This window comes from Pseudonaja textilis, chromosome 1 (assembly GCF_049901715.1).
Source record: "Pseudonaja textilis isolate UNSWEBS1 chromosome 1, rPseTex1.2, whole genome shotgun sequence".
Lineage (NCBI taxonomy): Eukaryota > Metazoa > Chordata > Lepidosauria > Squamata > Elapidae > Pseudonaja > Pseudonaja textilis.
This window is the reverse complement of record NC_141990.1, coordinates 198414990-198432680: the sequence shown is the minus strand read 5'-3', so window position 1 is coordinate 198432680 and position 17691 is coordinate 198414990. Positions and strand designations below refer to the sequence as shown.

General features: G+C 37.2%; 1 protein-coding gene across 50 annotated transcripts in view; it reads right to left on the bottom strand.

Annotated features, from left to right (window-relative positions):
* Nucleotides 1-17691, bottom strand: part of NEB (nebulin) — a 210313-nt gene that overhangs the window by 68825 nt on the left and 123797 nt on the right. For all 50 annotated transcript variants that reach the window (XM_087920214.1, XM_087920218.1, XM_087920215.1 and 47 more), the window contains exons 114-132: nt 17277-17381; nt 15989-16300; nt 15337-15441; nt 14073-14171; nt 12591-12692; nt 10883-10990; nt 10307-10618; nt 9981-10085; nt 9793-9897; nt 8768-8872; nt 7190-7297; nt 6984-7097; nt 6049-6246; nt 4544-4648; nt 3632-3736; nt 3428-3532; nt 1232-1339; nt 1029-1142; nt 443-640 (exon numbers count right to left, since the gene is read on the bottom strand). In XM_087920214.1, coding sequence (XP_087776340.1) covers nt 443-640; nt 1029-1142; nt 1232-1339; nt 3428-3532; nt 3632-3736; nt 4544-4648; nt 6049-6246; nt 6984-7097; nt 7190-7297; nt 8768-8872; nt 9793-9897; nt 9981-10085; nt 10307-10618; nt 10883-10990; nt 12591-12692; nt 14073-14171; nt 15337-15441; nt 15989-16300; nt 17277-17381 — 2613 coding nt within the window. The remainder of the gene's footprint in view (nt 1-442; nt 641-1028; nt 1143-1231; nt 1340-3427; nt 3533-3631; nt 3737-4543; nt 4649-6048; nt 6247-6983; nt 7098-7189; nt 7298-8767; nt 8873-9792; nt 9898-9980; nt 10086-10306; nt 10619-10882; nt 10991-12590; nt 12693-14072; nt 14172-15336; nt 15442-15988; nt 16301-17276; nt 17382-17691) is intronic.

Genomic DNA, 17691 nt, shown 5'->3' with positions numbered 1-17691 from the left:
TTGTCCAGGTATACATAATTTCTTGTTTTTATTGTTTTAAGTTTTGTAAAATGTCAGTGATCCAGAGTTCTTCTGGGATTAGGTGGTCTTTAAATCTAGCAAAATTAAAAATGGTCATTTATATAAAATTTTACATTTTCCCCTTTAAAGTTATATGCTATACAATTCCTTTATCACTTCCAAACAAAAACTGATAATGATTCTATTTTTAATGCCTTGGTTTATAGATGTTTATGGTTGCTTTATAATCTAAACCAACATATGGCGGTTATACATCAGTATCATACTTTCAGCTTGTGTTTGCATTAAGTTGCATTAAAATTAATTCAGTATAGCTTGCAACGTATAAAATGAAGTACATGCCATCACTCATACTTTTTCTGCCTTGTGTAACGTTCGTTTAATAGATTTCTAAGAAGGAGTTATAATATAATTGACTTACATCACTAAGTTGATTATTGACTTTTCGGGCAAGAATATTGGCATGAGGATCTGGAATACTAGCCCACTGATGGAGATGGACACGATAATCAACTTCACTGATTTTCTTCTGTGTTTTCTTAGCTGTCACAATGCCCACCATGTCTGGCACAATATGGATTTTAGCCTTGTTCTTTTCATAGACGTCTCTGTATAAGCGCTAGGAAATTCAGACAGAAAACTTAGTTAATAGTACACTAACCCAGTACACTTCCCAGCTAAATAGGATCTGTGATAATTTTCTAAAGAGTTGAATACTATGATTAGAATAAATCTAAGCAAATGCTTATTGATTTATTTTGGAATATAATAGTGCTCTAATCATGCTAAAATAGTTTTACAAAAATACAGTGACTAGGAATCACTGAATATTTAATATAACTACAGCAATATAATACATGTAAGCCTTGGCTGGCCTAAAATATCTTGGCAATGTAAGTTTCTCTCTAAATCCAAAGGAATCAAGGCTTGTAATTTTTGTGTTTGACATCTCACCACATGGAGAAGTAGGAAATGTTTAATAATATAGGTTTTTTTAAAAATCTTACATCAATGTTCAGCTTGCCAACTCGTAAGCATCTTGCAGTGTTGGGATCATCCTGGACACCTTTAGGTATAGTGTAGAGAGCTTTGAATTTATCATACTCTTCCCGATATTTCACCTAGTGGCAAAGAAAAGAAAAATAAACCACACAGGAACTATGCCTTATTTCTAAAGCAGATTTATAAATGCATTGTTAGGTCTACTTACAATACTGGCATTATATTTCAGCTGCCTAGCACGAACGAAAGGCACGGCATCAGGAGGCAATTTATAAGTGATGGACTTGATTTTCTCCCACAGTTTCTTGTATACATTCTGAAGAAAGAAGAAACAGTTATATCTATATTTGAGACAAAATCTATGAAACAGCAGTGTAAAACAGGTAGTCCTCGACTTACAGCCATGTTTATATTTTAAACTTTATGTCATACACTATGCCTTATTTTAATTGTAATGCTTCAGACACGAATAAACCAACTTACAACAACCATTCGCTCAGTGATCATTTAAAGTTACAATGGCACTGAAAAAAAGGGGTCGTGATCATTTTTCACACCTACATCCGTTGTAGCATCCCCATGGTCACATGATCAAAATTTGAATGCTTGGCAATTGGCATGTATTTATGACAGTTGCAGTGGCCTGGGGGTCATGTGATCCCCTTTTGTGACCTTCTGACAATGTTCAGTGGGGAAGCTCGGTTCACTTGCCAACCCTGCTACTAACTGAACTGCAGTGATTCACTTAACAACTGTGGCAAGGAAGGTCTGAAATGGCAAAACTGACTACTGTGATTACAGAAAAGAACATAAGTACTTTTGATCCCACATGGAAACCGCTTCTGAATTTCATACTTGATGTGGAAAAGAATGTAATTTTGACTTTGCGTTTTATAGATTAGGGTTTTATAGATTAGATTGATAGCTCTTTACAGAAATGATTTGTTCAGATTATTATGGAAAAACAAAAAGCTGTGATTTGATGCTAATGCCTTATTGTACTGCAACAGAGAGAGTCAGAAGTCAATGCTTCTTTTTCTTTTCTTTTCCTTACCTTTCCTCACTTCTCTTTCCCCTTCTCCTCATTGCTCTTTTATTTACTTTTGTATTTTGTACTTTATAATACTTAATAACTTAATAAAAATGTTTGACATAAGAAAGGTCATAAAATGGGGCAAAAAACTCAGTGACTGTCTTGCTTACCAAGATAAATTTTGGTTCACTTGTGGTCAAGGAATACTTGTAAAAAGTAGCACAGTACATAGCCGTGATGGCAAACCTATGGCATGTGTACCAGAAGTGGCATGCATTGCATTATGGGTGTCGGCAGGGATGGGATTCAAATTTTTTAACAACCGGTTCTGTGGGTGTGGCTTAGTTGGTGGGTGTGGCTTGGTGGTCATGTGACTGGGTGGACGTGGCTTGGTGCTCATGTTATTGGCTGGGTGTGGCCAACTCAATATCACTCATATTGAGGCATGCATCTCCTCGCCTGGCCTCTCATGACTGTGGGGATGCTGCAACAGTCGTAAGTGTGAAAAATGGTCATAAGTCACTTTTTTCAGTGCTATTGTAACTTTGAATGGTCACTCCACATAAGCAAAGTACCAGCAAAGGTGTGGGGGGGGAAACTCCAGACAAGTTCCAGAGACAGGAAGTCTAGTCCTGCGAAGAATGTAAAAAGGGTTAGCGGAGAGGCAGTTTCTGTAAGCAACACCAGAATGTTTCCTTCCTGCCTTCCTTACAGGATTAGGCCAGTAATTTCTTCTAACAACCGGTTCTCCAAACTGCTTAGAATGTTAACAACCAGTTCTAGCAAATAGGTACAAACTGGTAGAATCCCACCCCTGAGTGTAGGCAGCATGCACTTTCAGCACACAACAACAAAAAGGTTAGCCATCACTGGTATATAGAATACCTTTTGCTTTTTGTATAGAACAAACATTTGGATCCTCTTTAGCATTCTTGCCAATGATGGCACAAAGGAAAATTTGTCAGTGATTAACATACAACTCCGTATCAACCTTATACAGGATGTAACCCAGCACTACGGTACATATTCCTTCACACATAACTTTATCTCCTCATAATCTTCTTGAGTTGGCTGGAAATGAAAGGAATACCATCCCCACTCCATCCTAAATAAGCCAGACTAAGCAGAAGTCAATACTAAATAATCCACACATTTTCACTTTGGCTGTTATATATTGGTATAAGAAGTTATCAGAGCAGCAGTAAGCCAAAATCAGTTTTCCTTAAATGTGCACAAAAAGTAATTTCAAGAGACTTCTGAACTTGGCAAAATTTGAGCCATTTCATAGTCATGAGCATGCATGCTGCTTGATACACCGTCTAAAGTATGCTATCATAACTCCAGAACAGCATTAAAAAGAAAAATACTCACATTACTGAAGAGGTGCTTGAGATTCTGGATCCTATCATGATCTGCTGTTTTCACTACTGTGGTATATTTGTCCTTTGTTTTATGGTAGTGTTCTTTATATCTCAGCTGCAATAAAAGTGAGTTACGGTCATTCAATCTCTCCATACAAATTACAGAAAAAAGAAAATAAGGAATAAATCTAAGCAAAGAACGAGAATGACTCACCTCACTAGCATTGTGACCACTCTGAACGGCAGTTACATAAACTGGAGTGTCCATAACCACGCCATAGTTCGGTAAATTGTCCTTCCCTTGTTTTGTGTATTTCAGCTATAAAATCAAGGCAAAAAAAGGCAGTTGGGCTTAGCTCTTTAGTAAAAATGTGCACAATCTATGAGATTATATTTTTGAAGTCTGAGTATTATGTCTGAGTCTCTCTAATACAGAGCAGTTGATAGCTTTAAAAAAAATATTGCAGAGCTATATTTCTACTAAAGCCCTTTTTGGTTTAGAAAAATTAGAAAGGTTTGCTTTGTTCCCAGAAAGTGAGACACTATCCTTGCATTTATTTATGCCTATATTTTTTTTTCACAAAGGAAAGTAATTCTATAAATAAAGATGCCTTAACTTGGCTGTGCTCAAGCATAGCAAGCCACGACTGTAAGCAAATCATATTGTCCCGATTCACACAAAACATTAAATGAAGTGAATCAGGCAGTAAAAGAGTTGCCATTCAGATCATCCCAAAGGTGCTTTTCCAAAAGGCAATTGGACTTTCTTGTGGGTTTTTTTTTCCTTGAAAACATTTCACTTCTCTTCCAAGAAGCTTCTTCAATTATAATTAACAGTGGGAAATGGAAGGATTTATATTCCTTGCAGTCATCTGGGTATTAGCACTCTGTGGGTCATTGAGGCCACTTGGGAGTTGATCTGTATCCTCAGAGACACCTGAATCAGAGTGCAAAATGATTCATTCTGCTTCACAGCAGCTTTCCTAAATTAAAAAAAAAACAAATGACTGTTTCCTAACTGTACTACCTAATGTTCCTCAGTGGATCTATGGATGAACCCTAGTGATGCATGGCTGAACTGATTAACTAAATATGCCTCCCAGATGTAGTTCATGCTTCTTCTTACTTGACTCTGAAGGTCATAGGACTTCTTGGCATGCAGGATTTGAGGAGTGTCCCACACGTAGCATCCAATTCCCTTCAGCCATGTCAAATCATCTTTGTATATCACCTACAGTTAGAGAGAAAATAATAAGGAAAACATCAAACTTCTCTTATCATCCCTTGCATATCATACTGATATCTTCAATCATCCTACAGTTTGATTCCAGGGCAAATTTTACAAAAAAAGGAACATCAAAAACACTGGATTTGAATTATCGAATGCAAATCTCAACATAGAGTGTGTTGAATGTCCTTCTGAGCTTCTTCTTGATATTATTCCTACTTTTTTTTAAAAAAAAATCAATTTTAGTCATTATATCAGGTTACGTTATGGAGGATTTAAAACAGAGATGTAGTGGTTTTCAAAGCATTGCTGAATTACAATCTGCAGCATCCCCCTATTTGGCTATATCAATTTAGGATTTTTATCACTTTCAGTTTAAGGCAGTCTTTATTTTGGGGACAATTAGCACTATCCAATAAAAGTCTGTGGAGATTCTCAGTCATCCTGGTCGTGGTTGTCCCAAGGATGCTTTTTCAGGAGGCACCCGGACGTTCTAGTTTTTTCTTTGAAGTCGTTTCACTTCCCATCCAAGAAGCTTCTTCAGCTCTGACTGGATGGTGGGGAATGGGAGGAGTTATATTCTTTGCAGACAGCTGGTCATTTGTATTCTTTTGGAGTTGTTGGTAGGCCACTTGGAGGTTTGTCTGTGTCCTCAGGACCACCTGTGTAGTGCCAAATGGGTATGGAGCAGAGGTGGTATTCAGCAGGTTCTGACCAGTTCTGGAGAACCAGAAATTTTGAGTAGTTTGGAGAACCGGCAAATACCACCTCTGACTGGAGAATTTACAGTATCTTTCCCCCGCCACGCCCACCAAGCCACACCCACAGAACTGGCAGTAAAAGAAAATTGAATCCCACCACTGTTATGGAGCTCTCTTGAAACTGCTGAAAGGAGTATGTTGTGGAGGTGTGTTTTCTGCAGGATGTTTTTCTGCACAGAAGGAACACGGGGCAGAGAAAAGCATCCCACAGAAAGCACAGCTCCACAACACAGTCCTTTCAACAGTCCCAAGAAGGCTCCACAACCCATTTGCACCATTTAACTGACCCCGAGGACACATACAAAACTCCAAGTGGCCTCAACAACTCTCTAAAAAGGATGCAAATGTCCAGCTATCTGCAAGGAATATAAATCCTTCCATTCCCCACCATCCAGTCAGAGCTGAAGAAGATTCTTGGATGAGGTGCAAAACGTCTTCCAAGAGAAACAAAGAAAATCCAGCTGCCTCCTGAAAAAGCACCTTTGGGCTATCCAGTGAAAGCCCATGAACCTGCAATTCAGAGTTCTACTGTACTATGCCAGCATATAAAGCAAAAGCTCTGGATTATGTTGAAAAACTTGACTACCGATTTGCAATAAATGAAGCATTTCTCAGGCACCGTGAGACGAAACTGTTACCTACATCACTCAAAATCTCCTGAGCCTTTCGAGCCAGCACCACATCATTCTCTTCAGGGGAACAGTTCCACTGGTGTAGGTAGGTTCGGTATTCAAGGTCACTGAGGATATACTGACACTTCTTAGCCAGCACATGGTTGATCATGTCACTTGGGATGTGAATATGTGCCTTGGTGTCTTCATAATTTTTCCTGTAGGCCAACTGGAAAACAAGGTAGAAGTGGAAAATATTAGTAAAATAAAGAGTTTCTGGGCTCTGGGCTCCATCCAAAAACAAACAGCGTGTCACAATCTGTTGCCAAAGTCGGATTCAGAATTGTTCTGAAGAAATGAGCAGCGGGGTTCGCACAACAACAGCCTCATCCCCAATCATCAGACAGGTTTTCCTCTCTTTATATTACAGGTAGTCCTCCACTGACAGCAGTTCATTTAGTGACCGTTCAAAGTTACAGTGGGCCTGGAAAATGTGATTTATGACTGGTTTTCAGAGTTTTTCATTGTAGCTTTGCAACTACAGCCTGGGTTTTGCTTATCTCTTCAAGGTTATTTCTGCTAGCTCTGGTATGTAGCGGCCTCTGATTGCCTAGATATCAGGGGGTTGGGCTGCACAGTTTGTTTCAAGTTGCTGTTTTCACGTGCTTTGCCTCAGAGCTTGCCTGGAATTTCTTGCTTTCAGTTCGTTCCTAGTAAAAGTACTTAGTAAAAGCCTCTAAATCTTTATGGAGCTGAGGATTTTTCTTTCCTAGGAAATGGACAGAAGGCAGCCCTGGCAACTGCAGTGATTCACTTAACAACTCTGTCAAGAAAGGTCGTAAAATTGGACAAAACTCACTTAACAACAGAAATTTTGGACTCAGTTGTGGTCATAAATTGAGGACTACCTGTATTTAGCTTCCTTGCTATGATACCATTCAAGAAAAGCCACAAATAGCTCCTTACCGCACTCCGCATTTTTTGGAAAGCAAGACAATGGAGCACACTTGGAAAGTCTTTTTTATCTTTCCCCGCCAGATAATGGCCCTTTAGCTTCTCATATGTTGTTTTATATTTGAGCTGAAAAGGACGAATAAACAAAGTGTTAGGTGTATATTTTCCCCCAAAAAAAATCCCACAAAAGGAATAATAAAAAGAAAACTAATACAGACCTCACTGTTAATATAATCGGCATGTTTGGCACCAACAATTGGGATGTAGTCTGGAGGCAAAGTGTAACCGTAAGCCTTGTTTGATTCCCAAGCATCCTTGTAGATGTACTAGAAGGGACCAAAATGGCAGATTAGATTGAATGAAGTAAGTTTAAAAGAGTCAAAATGCAAGTGCCTTTAAAGCTGGGGTGTGTGTGTGTGTGTGTGTCCTTTTATGACTTGTGGACTTCAACTCCCAAAATTCCTGAGCCAGCTATCCTGGCTTAAGAATTCTGGGAGTTGAAGTCCACAAGTCGTAAAGGTTTCCCAGCTTTGCCTTAAAGCGAGAGCAGGATTCTTTCCCCAGTCTGAAACACACAGTTAATGCAAAATGGGTGGTTGCCCCACGTTTTGTTTAATTCTCTGTCTTTAGTGGGAATATTATTTCTATCTCTTCCTACTTCTCCTTTTCTCACTCTCTGATATACTACCGCTTATCTTACAATTATGCACAGGTAGTCCTTGACTTACAACAGTTTGTTTAGTGACCGTTCAAGGTTTCAACGGCACCGAAAAAAAGTGATTTGTGACGTAAGTTTTTCACAAACGTTGCAGCATCCTCACGGTCACACGTTCAAAATTCAGGACGCTTGACAACCGACTCATATTTATGACAGTTGCAGTGTCCTGGGGTCACGTGATCACCTTTTTCTACCTTCTGACAGGCAACATCAATGGGGAAGCCGGATTCATTAACAGTAGCATTACCAACTTAACCAGTGCAACAGTTCACTCAACAACTGTGGCAAAAAAAAGTTGTAAAATGGGGCAAAACTCACTTAACAAATGTCTCACTTAGCAATGGAAACCTTGGGCTCAATTGTGGTAGTAAGTCAAGGACTACCTTGGCAGGAATTTTCTTCCATTATTGAAGAGGAATCCAAAAAGTGTATAAAAACAAGTACAGGAGCCACAGTGTGTCCAGAATCTCAGTGTATTCTCTCCTATTTAAAAAGTCAGATCTGTATGCCTATAGGCAAATCCATTCTTTTATTTGGGGGGGTGTGGGGGGGGGAAGTACTGTATAATATAAAGTTTTCTTCAAGAGAAATTCCTCTGTGAAGTCTTCTTTCGTGACTAAATTGATTTCCTTTGATTGATCTGTCAACGACTCTATTGTAGAGCTTGTTTTCTCTATCTTTGGCCTATAGATTCTTTAGATCTATCACGATTAATAATCTATTTGAAAGGCCATAGCTAGATAATCATTTGAAGAAGGAAAAGGCACCCAGCAATATACTTGCACAGTTAACATGAACAAAATTTATTCCAGCCCATTAAAAAAAATGTATTACCCATTGATTTTATCTCAACTGTAAATTTAAATTGTATCAATGAATAATATTTAGTACTTTAAATTATTGTGAATGTAATTGCTGGTTCAGAGTTAAAACACAACGTGGGATGCAGGATTCAGGGAAAAGTGAAATTCCAACAGGCATTTGCATCAAAAATACACTAGGCTTCCCCAGATTAAATGTCTTCCTAACAATACAAGAGATCTTGAATTTACATGATACGAAATACAAGATAACTTACATCGCTGTAGAGTTTTACCATCTGTCTGGAATGATTCAAGGCTGGTGTGTCATCAGAACCGATGTAGTGGCCTTTTTGAAGGTTAAAGGTTTCTTTGTATTTCACCTAAACAAAAAAATGAAAGGCAAGGCGGAAATTTCAGGCTTCAGGTTGAGTTTAAGGTTAACTTGATAAGTTGACTGCCTAGAATGATAAACCATTTTAGAGCAATATAGAAAATTTGTTCTAATTTTTAGGAATTTATAAAGTATTATCACTTCTTTATATAGAATAGAAGAGAATAACAGAGTTGGAAGGGACCTTGGAGGTCTTCTAGTCCAACCCCCTGCTCAGGCAGGAAACCCTATACCATTTCAGACAAATGGTTATCCAACATATTTTTAAAAACTTCCAGTGTTGGAGCATTCACAACTCCTGGAGGCCAGTTGTTCCACTGATTCATTGTTCTAACTGTCAGGAAATTTCTCCTTAGTTCTAAGTTGCTTCTTTTCTTGACAAGTTTCCACCCATTGCTTCTTGCTCTGCCCTCAGGTGCTTTGGAGGATAGCTTGACGTCCTCTTCTTTGTGGCAGCCCCTGAGATATTGGGATACTGCTATTATGTCTCTCATAGTCCTTCTTTTCATTAAACTAGACATACCCAGTTCCTGTGTGTATTTCTTTTCTGAATGAAAGACACTAAAGCTATATAGACCAAACTGTTGCTAGGAATTCTGTCATTAACACAGACTTCACACAGCTATTTTGGCCCTAAATATGGATTAAAAATTTAAAAGCATTGTAGAGCATTCATGCTATATATAACTCCCATAATACTGAAGGTTTTGATAAAAATAACGTTGCATTATAGAATAGTATATTAATTTAACTCTCAATCTACTGAATAATTAACACTACTGTAGATACAATGATCAAGCAAAACAATGACAAACTTATAATATGGCATCTTAAAATATATATTCTCTCACACAGGGACACACATATATTGACACTTCCTGCAGCCATCTTGTTTTAAAGAATGCTTACGTCACTCTGCATGATCGAGTTTGCCTTTGCCAAAACCACATCTGGAGTGTCTTCAACGGATGTGAAATGGTCAAAATTATCAATGGCTTCCTTTGTGTAGATTCTCTGTAGAAAAGCATGACATAATCCTAATTATCTTTTGCGGAAAGTCTAGAATGCTGCTATGAGTATACAAAACAATAATTTACCTTGTTTATTAAATCCTGAGCATTCTTTACTCTCCGATGATCCACCGAATCTAATGGAATCCAACCACAGCCACGGAGCCATTCAAGATCAGATTTATAAAGGTTCTGTAAACATTAATAAACCATAAATACAGTTTATATATACGCATAAATATATACATGAATATGTACCTGATTTATTTTCCTAGATCTTTCTCTTAGATATACTTTCATATCTAGCATGTAAAAAAATTAACTTTGGTAAAACTGGAGTTGGGTGGCTAAAACAAATCTGAATAAATAATAGAAAGGTAAAAAGTAATAATATTAATAATAATATTACTTACATCACTTTGAAGGTCATAGGCTTTCTTTGCCTGGATGCAGTCATTTTGGTCAGGATGACATGTCCATTCATGAAGGTAATGACGATATGGAATTTCACTGACAATCTCCTGGCAATCTCTGGCTGCAATCACGGAGCGTATATCTGGGGGTATGTGAATGTGGGACTTTGTTTTGTGATAAGATTCTTTGTACAACCTGTCATTCTGAATCTTGCCAGCATGCTCAAACCACACCAGTTTTGGATCCTCTCTCATATTATTGACTCCAACATAGTGGCCTCTTTGGATGACATAATCCGCCTTATATTTTAGCTAAAAGGGAGAAAAGACATAAGTGTAAATATCAGCCTCGAATCTTTTCTTCCTTTTTACTGTCCTCAGTTTCTAGAAAGATTAAGAAAAATATGGGTGCAATTGCATAACTTACAAAGAACATGGGTCCCTGAAATAATAAACCTGACTGGGTCATTGTGATCAGAAATTGGATGGGCTTTGATAGGTTTTGCAATATTATGAAGGATGAGCATGGCAAATATTTGAAATCTGTGAGATTTTTGAAAGGTAGAAAGATTTTACCTCACTTTGGATATTATCAGAATGCTTGGCATGACGAAATGGCACGCTGTTAGGAGGCAAACTGTAGCCAGTAGCTTTATGTTTCTCCCAGCTGTCCTTGTACAGATGCTGCAAAAAAAAGAGCAGTAAAAAGGTAATATTTTCTGAAATACTATAATTCTTTCTAGTTCTAATAAAAACGCACCCAGATTAAACTTCAGATTAAAAATAACTGTTTAAGCAAATTGTTCCATGTCATGAAAATGTTTCCCTTGGACCTTTTTCTTTTTTTCATAAACTCACTGTCTCTTATCTCTTCAAAATAATTAAACTGTATTTCAATATTTCAAATATAACTAATTATTTAAAAATGCCATATTCAGAGATACGCAAGTGGTCAATCTTAGCACCATCAAGATTAATTGATAGCGAATCTACAGGATTTCAGATGGAGGTCTGTCTCTGGAGATCCCAGAGATTGGGTCCTCAACCTTTTACACACCACACACACATACACACACACACACACACACACACACTCCTGTGTTGAGTCACTGAGCCATATCTCTTTCCCTTTGAAGTTCTCTATTAGTGTAGCTTGGTTATGTATGACCGCCTTCAAAACAATTTCTAGAGTGCTGTCCCTTACTGAGGCTATTCAGGAGAGATTGGACATACTATAGATCTGGGTGTGCATCAATGAGTTCATCTTGAGAATTCTCAAAGTCCTCTCTAACTGCGATTCTGTGTTTGTAGGAGCAATGTTACACTGATGTAGTCACAGAGAAATGCTCGTGTTTTGACTTGTTAAGATCGTCCATGGCCATGAGTTTGTTTCTGTGTTCAGTCAAAAGTGGAACATTCACTCCCATCTGAGCACACCTGCAGATAAGGTCATCTCCAGAACTTAAGTTCCTTCACATACATGGAATGAATGGAATTTTTCTCATTGGTAGTAAATAGAATTATGGAACAACTTTTCCAGAAGCATGGAATTGAATAATGATAAATTCCTTAAAGAAATGGTACACTAAAATGAGACTGGTTAAAGAGAAACTTGTGGGAAAGAGTAGGTGTTTTTTATTCTGTCATTATATTTCTTAACAATCACTTAATTGTCTTATTTGGCCTGGAGCTGACATCTGTGCATAGTTTCTGTTGCTGGAATCACAAAGTTTGCAAAAATACAGGAAACTTTCTCTTTCACTGAAGGGGAAGAAATGCTGAATAAATAAATGCAGAAGAAGATAGGAAACTTGCAGGGAGAGAAAAGGAATGGAATTCTGAACGGGGAATGTCATTGCAGAGTCACTACAACGTTTTGTTGTAGCTTTTGAGTTAAAAGAACTTGTGAACTGCCAAAATACCTGGTCCTAGTATGAGCGTATATGAGAATATCCAAAGGGTTCATAAATAAAGAGAAAAAAGAGGGGTGTACACAAATGGAAGCAACTAAAACAGTCTAATGAAAGCACAATGGGTCAATGGTGATAAGTAAATGTGTTTTGCAGTCAATAGAGTGGAAAACTGTGGGAGAGGAAGATAGAATAGAAATCTCTTGAAATCAGCCTGGCTGGGTGAAACCTCCAGAAAGAGACCTGTATATTTATATCTTTATTTTCTTTGACTATAGTTTTTCACCAACTATCCCATCAGGACTCATGATTTAAAGATATAAAATTATTCTGAATTTTCTATTTACTATTATTCTTGGGAGGAAACTACATACCTCATTAAGAATCCTAGCTGCTTTTTTAACTGCTTGCAACCGAGGTGTATCTGTTAGTGTATAAATGGCCTTGATATTATTCCATTCCTGGTGGTATTTAACCTGGAAACAAATAGAGTTAACAATAGAGTTATTACAGATCTAAGTTACAGTTGTACAAATTGCATCTTAAGCAGACCATCTGATGCTCTTTAAATGCTTTGGCTTTCAATTCACATCAGCCTCATCCAACATAGCAATGGAAGGTAAGTCTCCAGATATCTGGAACAAATCCAGCTGACTCTGTTTCTGATTTATATTTGTGGATACTGATCTACCTTTTCATTTTTGTGAATAAGAAAAATAAGAATAGACAGAGAACAAGAATATAACCTCTAATTCAGAAACACACACATAATTTGCATAATACATGCCTTTCTGCAAAAAATATATATGGAGAAACAGAAAAGCTTATTGGCTAGATCAGAGTTAAGATACATTAAATTCAACCTTTTAAGCCATTAGAAACTATCATGGTTGGCCTGCCATTGCTGCTCTTGCAAATCCCTAGGTATTGTCACTGTGATATGTAAGTCTAGTTAGGGTGTGCTGAAATGCCATTAATTTTATGCACTTCACAAGAGAAAAAAGACACACACGGATTTAGTCTTGCCTTCAAGACATTATGTATTTCTACTTTATTCATTGTTTAATGAAATCTTTTATGTAACCATAGGTTTGATTTATTACTTGATCTCATAATTTAATTATTTATTAGGTAAAATCAGTTTGGTGTAATAGATAAGGTGCAAGTCTAGAAAACAGGAACCTGAGAGCCATAGTCCCACCCTTAGACATGAAAGATAACAGGGTGACTTTGGCTCAATCATCATGAGTTTGTGAGTTCTAGTTCCACCTTATGCATCCAACCTGGCTGGCTGACTTTGATCTCCCTCTCTCAGCTCAACTCATCTCACAGGGGGGTTGTTATTGTCGAGGATTAGATATGTTCTCTGCCTTGAGTTATTTATAAAATAATACAGGCAGGTCAAAATAAACAGTTAATTAAAGAATAAAATCAAAGCAGTTGCTGTGACAAGGGGAAGGGTTGGAAGCATCTTTTCAAAACAATCCTGTCAGCCCAATCATGAGGTGTTTGGATCTATGCTAATCCCCCACAGGGCAACATGGCTGAGAATAATCAATACTTTGCACTTAAACGCAAAGGAGACATTCCTTAGTTTGCTTTATAAAGGATTTACTGATGGTAGGAGACAGTAGGATTAAAGTTTAAATATGCTATTGTAGAGGAAAATAATTGACATAGTTGTTGTGAGAATGTCATTTTCCGACTACCACAGTTCACAAGATTCATTAAGCTGGTGAGCTCTGCTGGAGTTATCTAGTGATTTGTTCACAATATATCGCTTCCTTTTCCAAGATTTATTCCTTTTATCCTAAGAGATAAATGTAGGTGGACTGAAACAAAAAGTCAATACTTACATCGCTAAGTATTTCTCCACCTTGTTTGGCTGTGATATAATCAACCCTGTCAGCCACCGGAGTAAATGGCAGTCTATCAGCTTTGGTACGATATAACCTCTGTAAAAAGAGAAAGGAATACAGAGGTGAGGCAAATAACAAAAATAAATAGTCATGCAAGAAAGAAAGACAGGAGGAAAATGCAGGTAGTCCTCAAGTTACAACCACAATTGAGCCAAAGTTTGTTGCTAAGTGAGAATTTCGTTAATTGAGTTTTGCCCCATATTACAACCACAGTTGTTAACTGAATCACTGCAGTTCTTGAATTAGTAACATGGTTGTTAAGTAAATCTGTTTTCCCCATTGACTGTGCTTGTCTGAAGGTCACATGACTCTGGGACACTGCAGCTGTCATAAAGGTAGGTCAAGCATCCAAATGTAAATCATGTAAATCAGATGCTGCAATAGTCATAAGTGTGAAAAATGGTCATAAGTAACTTTTTTCAGTGCCATTTAATTTTGAACAGTCACTAAATGTCGAGGGTTACCTGTATATTAGTCTGCATTGACAGCTACCTTTTTTGGTTTTACTTTTTTAATAATTCTTCTCCTCAACTATGCTAAAAAAACAGCAGTGCTATTGCTGTTCAGTTTGGTCCTTGGTCTGAAATTTTAATGTTAAATTATCAAATTAATAATTAAATATCTAAAATAGTAATGTTTATTTTTTTAATATTTATCTGGTTCCTTTTATCGGGTTGTAAGCTGCCTAGAGTCACCTCTAGGTGAAATGGGCAGCATATAAATCCAATAAATAAATATTAAATTGGATTAAATGAAAACCCAACCTTTCTGTTCCTTTTGAGCCGCATAACATGGATATTCTATGTCACATTAAATCAAAATCTGTTTTTTAGTTTAACATTGTGTATGAAATTAGCCAACAATAAGGTATCCAATAAATCACAGTAAAATAAACCATAGCTTATTTAATGGTTTTTAGATTATTATTTAGAGACTTTTTCTTTTTTGTATTTATTTTTGTTTGTTTTGTTTTTATTGATGTTGTGTGCTTCCAAGAATTCTGTTTCTTAAGCTGGCCAGACATATATATCTAATAAAGAAATAAAAATCACTCAGCGGATGCTCAGTCCATAGGATGCAGCATGCACGAAGGAGAACAGTTTTGCACGAACTAAAGGCTGCACTGTGAAAAAGCCACATTTTTATAAACGGTTTTTTTTGTGTGAAACAAGAGAGATTTTTGTAGGAGAAAACCTCTTACCTCGTTAATAAGGGCCTGAGCATGTTTGACATGGTTGACAGAGACAGAATCACTTGGCATCCAGCCAATTCCTCGTAGCCATTCTAGGTCAGATTTATAAACAGCCTGCACAGACAGACAAAAAAAAGTTGAGACTATTTACACTTTTTCCAGGAGGCAATTTCTCATTCATTCTAACTGTAAAATAAAAATTTCCCTTCTTTTCTCACAGAGAAGAGCAAATTAACTAGGCATAGCATATAAGGAAAAAAACATTGTATTGTTACAATTTGGACGCTGTTTTAAATGAATCGCTTTCTATAGTTCGATAAATATTTTCTTTCACATTCACATTTATACCTGGTATCATATTTTACTGGAGATCTAAAATACCTATTTATTTGAAATCAATGATGTTCATTTACACGGCTGCATGTGTGGGATTCTGATTGGAAAATGTAATTTTCATTAAAAGAATTATATACATGTTATGGTTCCCATAATAAACATCATGTTAACAGAAGGAAGTTGATTCATACAAAGATGGCTTATAATAATTGAAGCAACACAAGTACTTCAATTTTGAACAGCAAATAATAATAATCAGCCAAAAGCCAAAGGAAAATGTAAAAAAAAAAAGTCAAAATATAATAGTAATGAACTTTCTACTCACGTCACTTTGCAACTCATAGGCTTTCTTGGCTTGGATGACATCATTTTGATCAGGCAAACATATCCATTCATGGAGGTACCGGCGGTAATCAATGTCACTAACCAGTTTCTGGCATTTCTTGGCCAACAAGATGGATAGCATGTCCACTGGGCTATTAAACTTGGTTTTAAACTTCTCAAAATGTTTCTTGTATTCCCTCTCACTCTGCAATTTGGCTACATGCATCGCCAACACTAGCTTGGGGTCGTCATGGATGTTCCGGAATCCAACGTGGTGTCCTACTTGCTTACGGTAACCTTCTTTGTACTTGTACTAATTTTAAAGAAAGATACAAATAAAATTTCCATCTGTAATATCATAAATTGTATAGAAATTGCATGATAACAGATAACAGATAATCAGAGTTGGAAGGGACCTTGTAGGTCATCCAACCCCCCGCCCAAGCGGGAGACCCTACACCATTTCTGACAAATGGCAGTCCAATTTCTTCTTGAAAGTCTCAAGTGATGGTGCTCCCACAACTTCCGAGGGTTGATTGTTCTCACTGTCAGAAAGTTTCTCCTTATTTCCAGGTTAAATCTCTCCTTGTTCAGTTTCCATCCATTATTCCTTGTCTGGCCTACAGGCGCTTTAGAAAATAGCTTGACCCCTTCCTCCCTGTGGCAGCCCCTCAAATATTGGAAGACCACTATCATGTCTCCCGTGGTCCTTCCCTTTACTAGACTAGCTGAGCCCAGTTCCTAAAACCGTTCGTTGTATGTTTTAGCCTCCAGTCCCCTAATCATCCTGGTTGCTCTTCTCTTTACTTTTTGAGAGCGTCTTGTTTCAGTATCTGCCCTCTAGAACAATACCCCCCCAGAAATTTGTGTGGGTCCCACGTGGATGTTTGAAATACCAACCCTGCTGCAACATATAATATTGCCCAGTTCTGTGGATCAACACTCAAAATTCATTGGAATTGAATTGTGATTGGGTCTTAACTTTATAAGTTAGATTTAATGACTACCTAGCTCACATTATTATATTGCTTCCAGTACTGTGGACTACAATGCTAATCTAAATATCCGGTAAATGTATGGAACTTCATGTGCCAGAGCCTGTTGCTTGCGCAGTTTATTCACAATAGTTGAATGATGCTCGCAATCTCTTATTTTGCAGTGAATGAAGATATATAAATATTTGATTTCATATATATACCATTTCATATATCATTTACCCTGATGAAGGTCTAGAGTTCACACACACACACAAACACACACAAGATAAGAACATATAGTTAACTACTTACATCACTGGCAATTAATCTTGAGGCTTTGGCGGTTCTGATTGGAATTGCGTCCACCCTGTAATCAATGTATTTCTTTACATCGTCCCAAGCGTCCCTATAGAGTTTCTGCAAAACAAAAACAAAACAAAACAAAAACCCAATTCATTAAAACCCAACAATATTTTCAATAGGTTTTTGCCATATCCGCTTGCTTTGGAAAGTTCCGTGTTTTTTTAGTTTGTAACGTCTTTAATGAATGAAAGTCTCATGTATTTTTTTGAATTACTTTTTCATGAATTAAGGAATTCAGGCAGTCCTTGAGTTACGGCCACAATGGAACCCAAACTTTATCTTGGTGAGTGAAACATTTGTTAAGTGAATTTTTTGCCCCGTTTTACAACTTTTCTCGCCACAATTGTTAAGTGAATCACTGCAT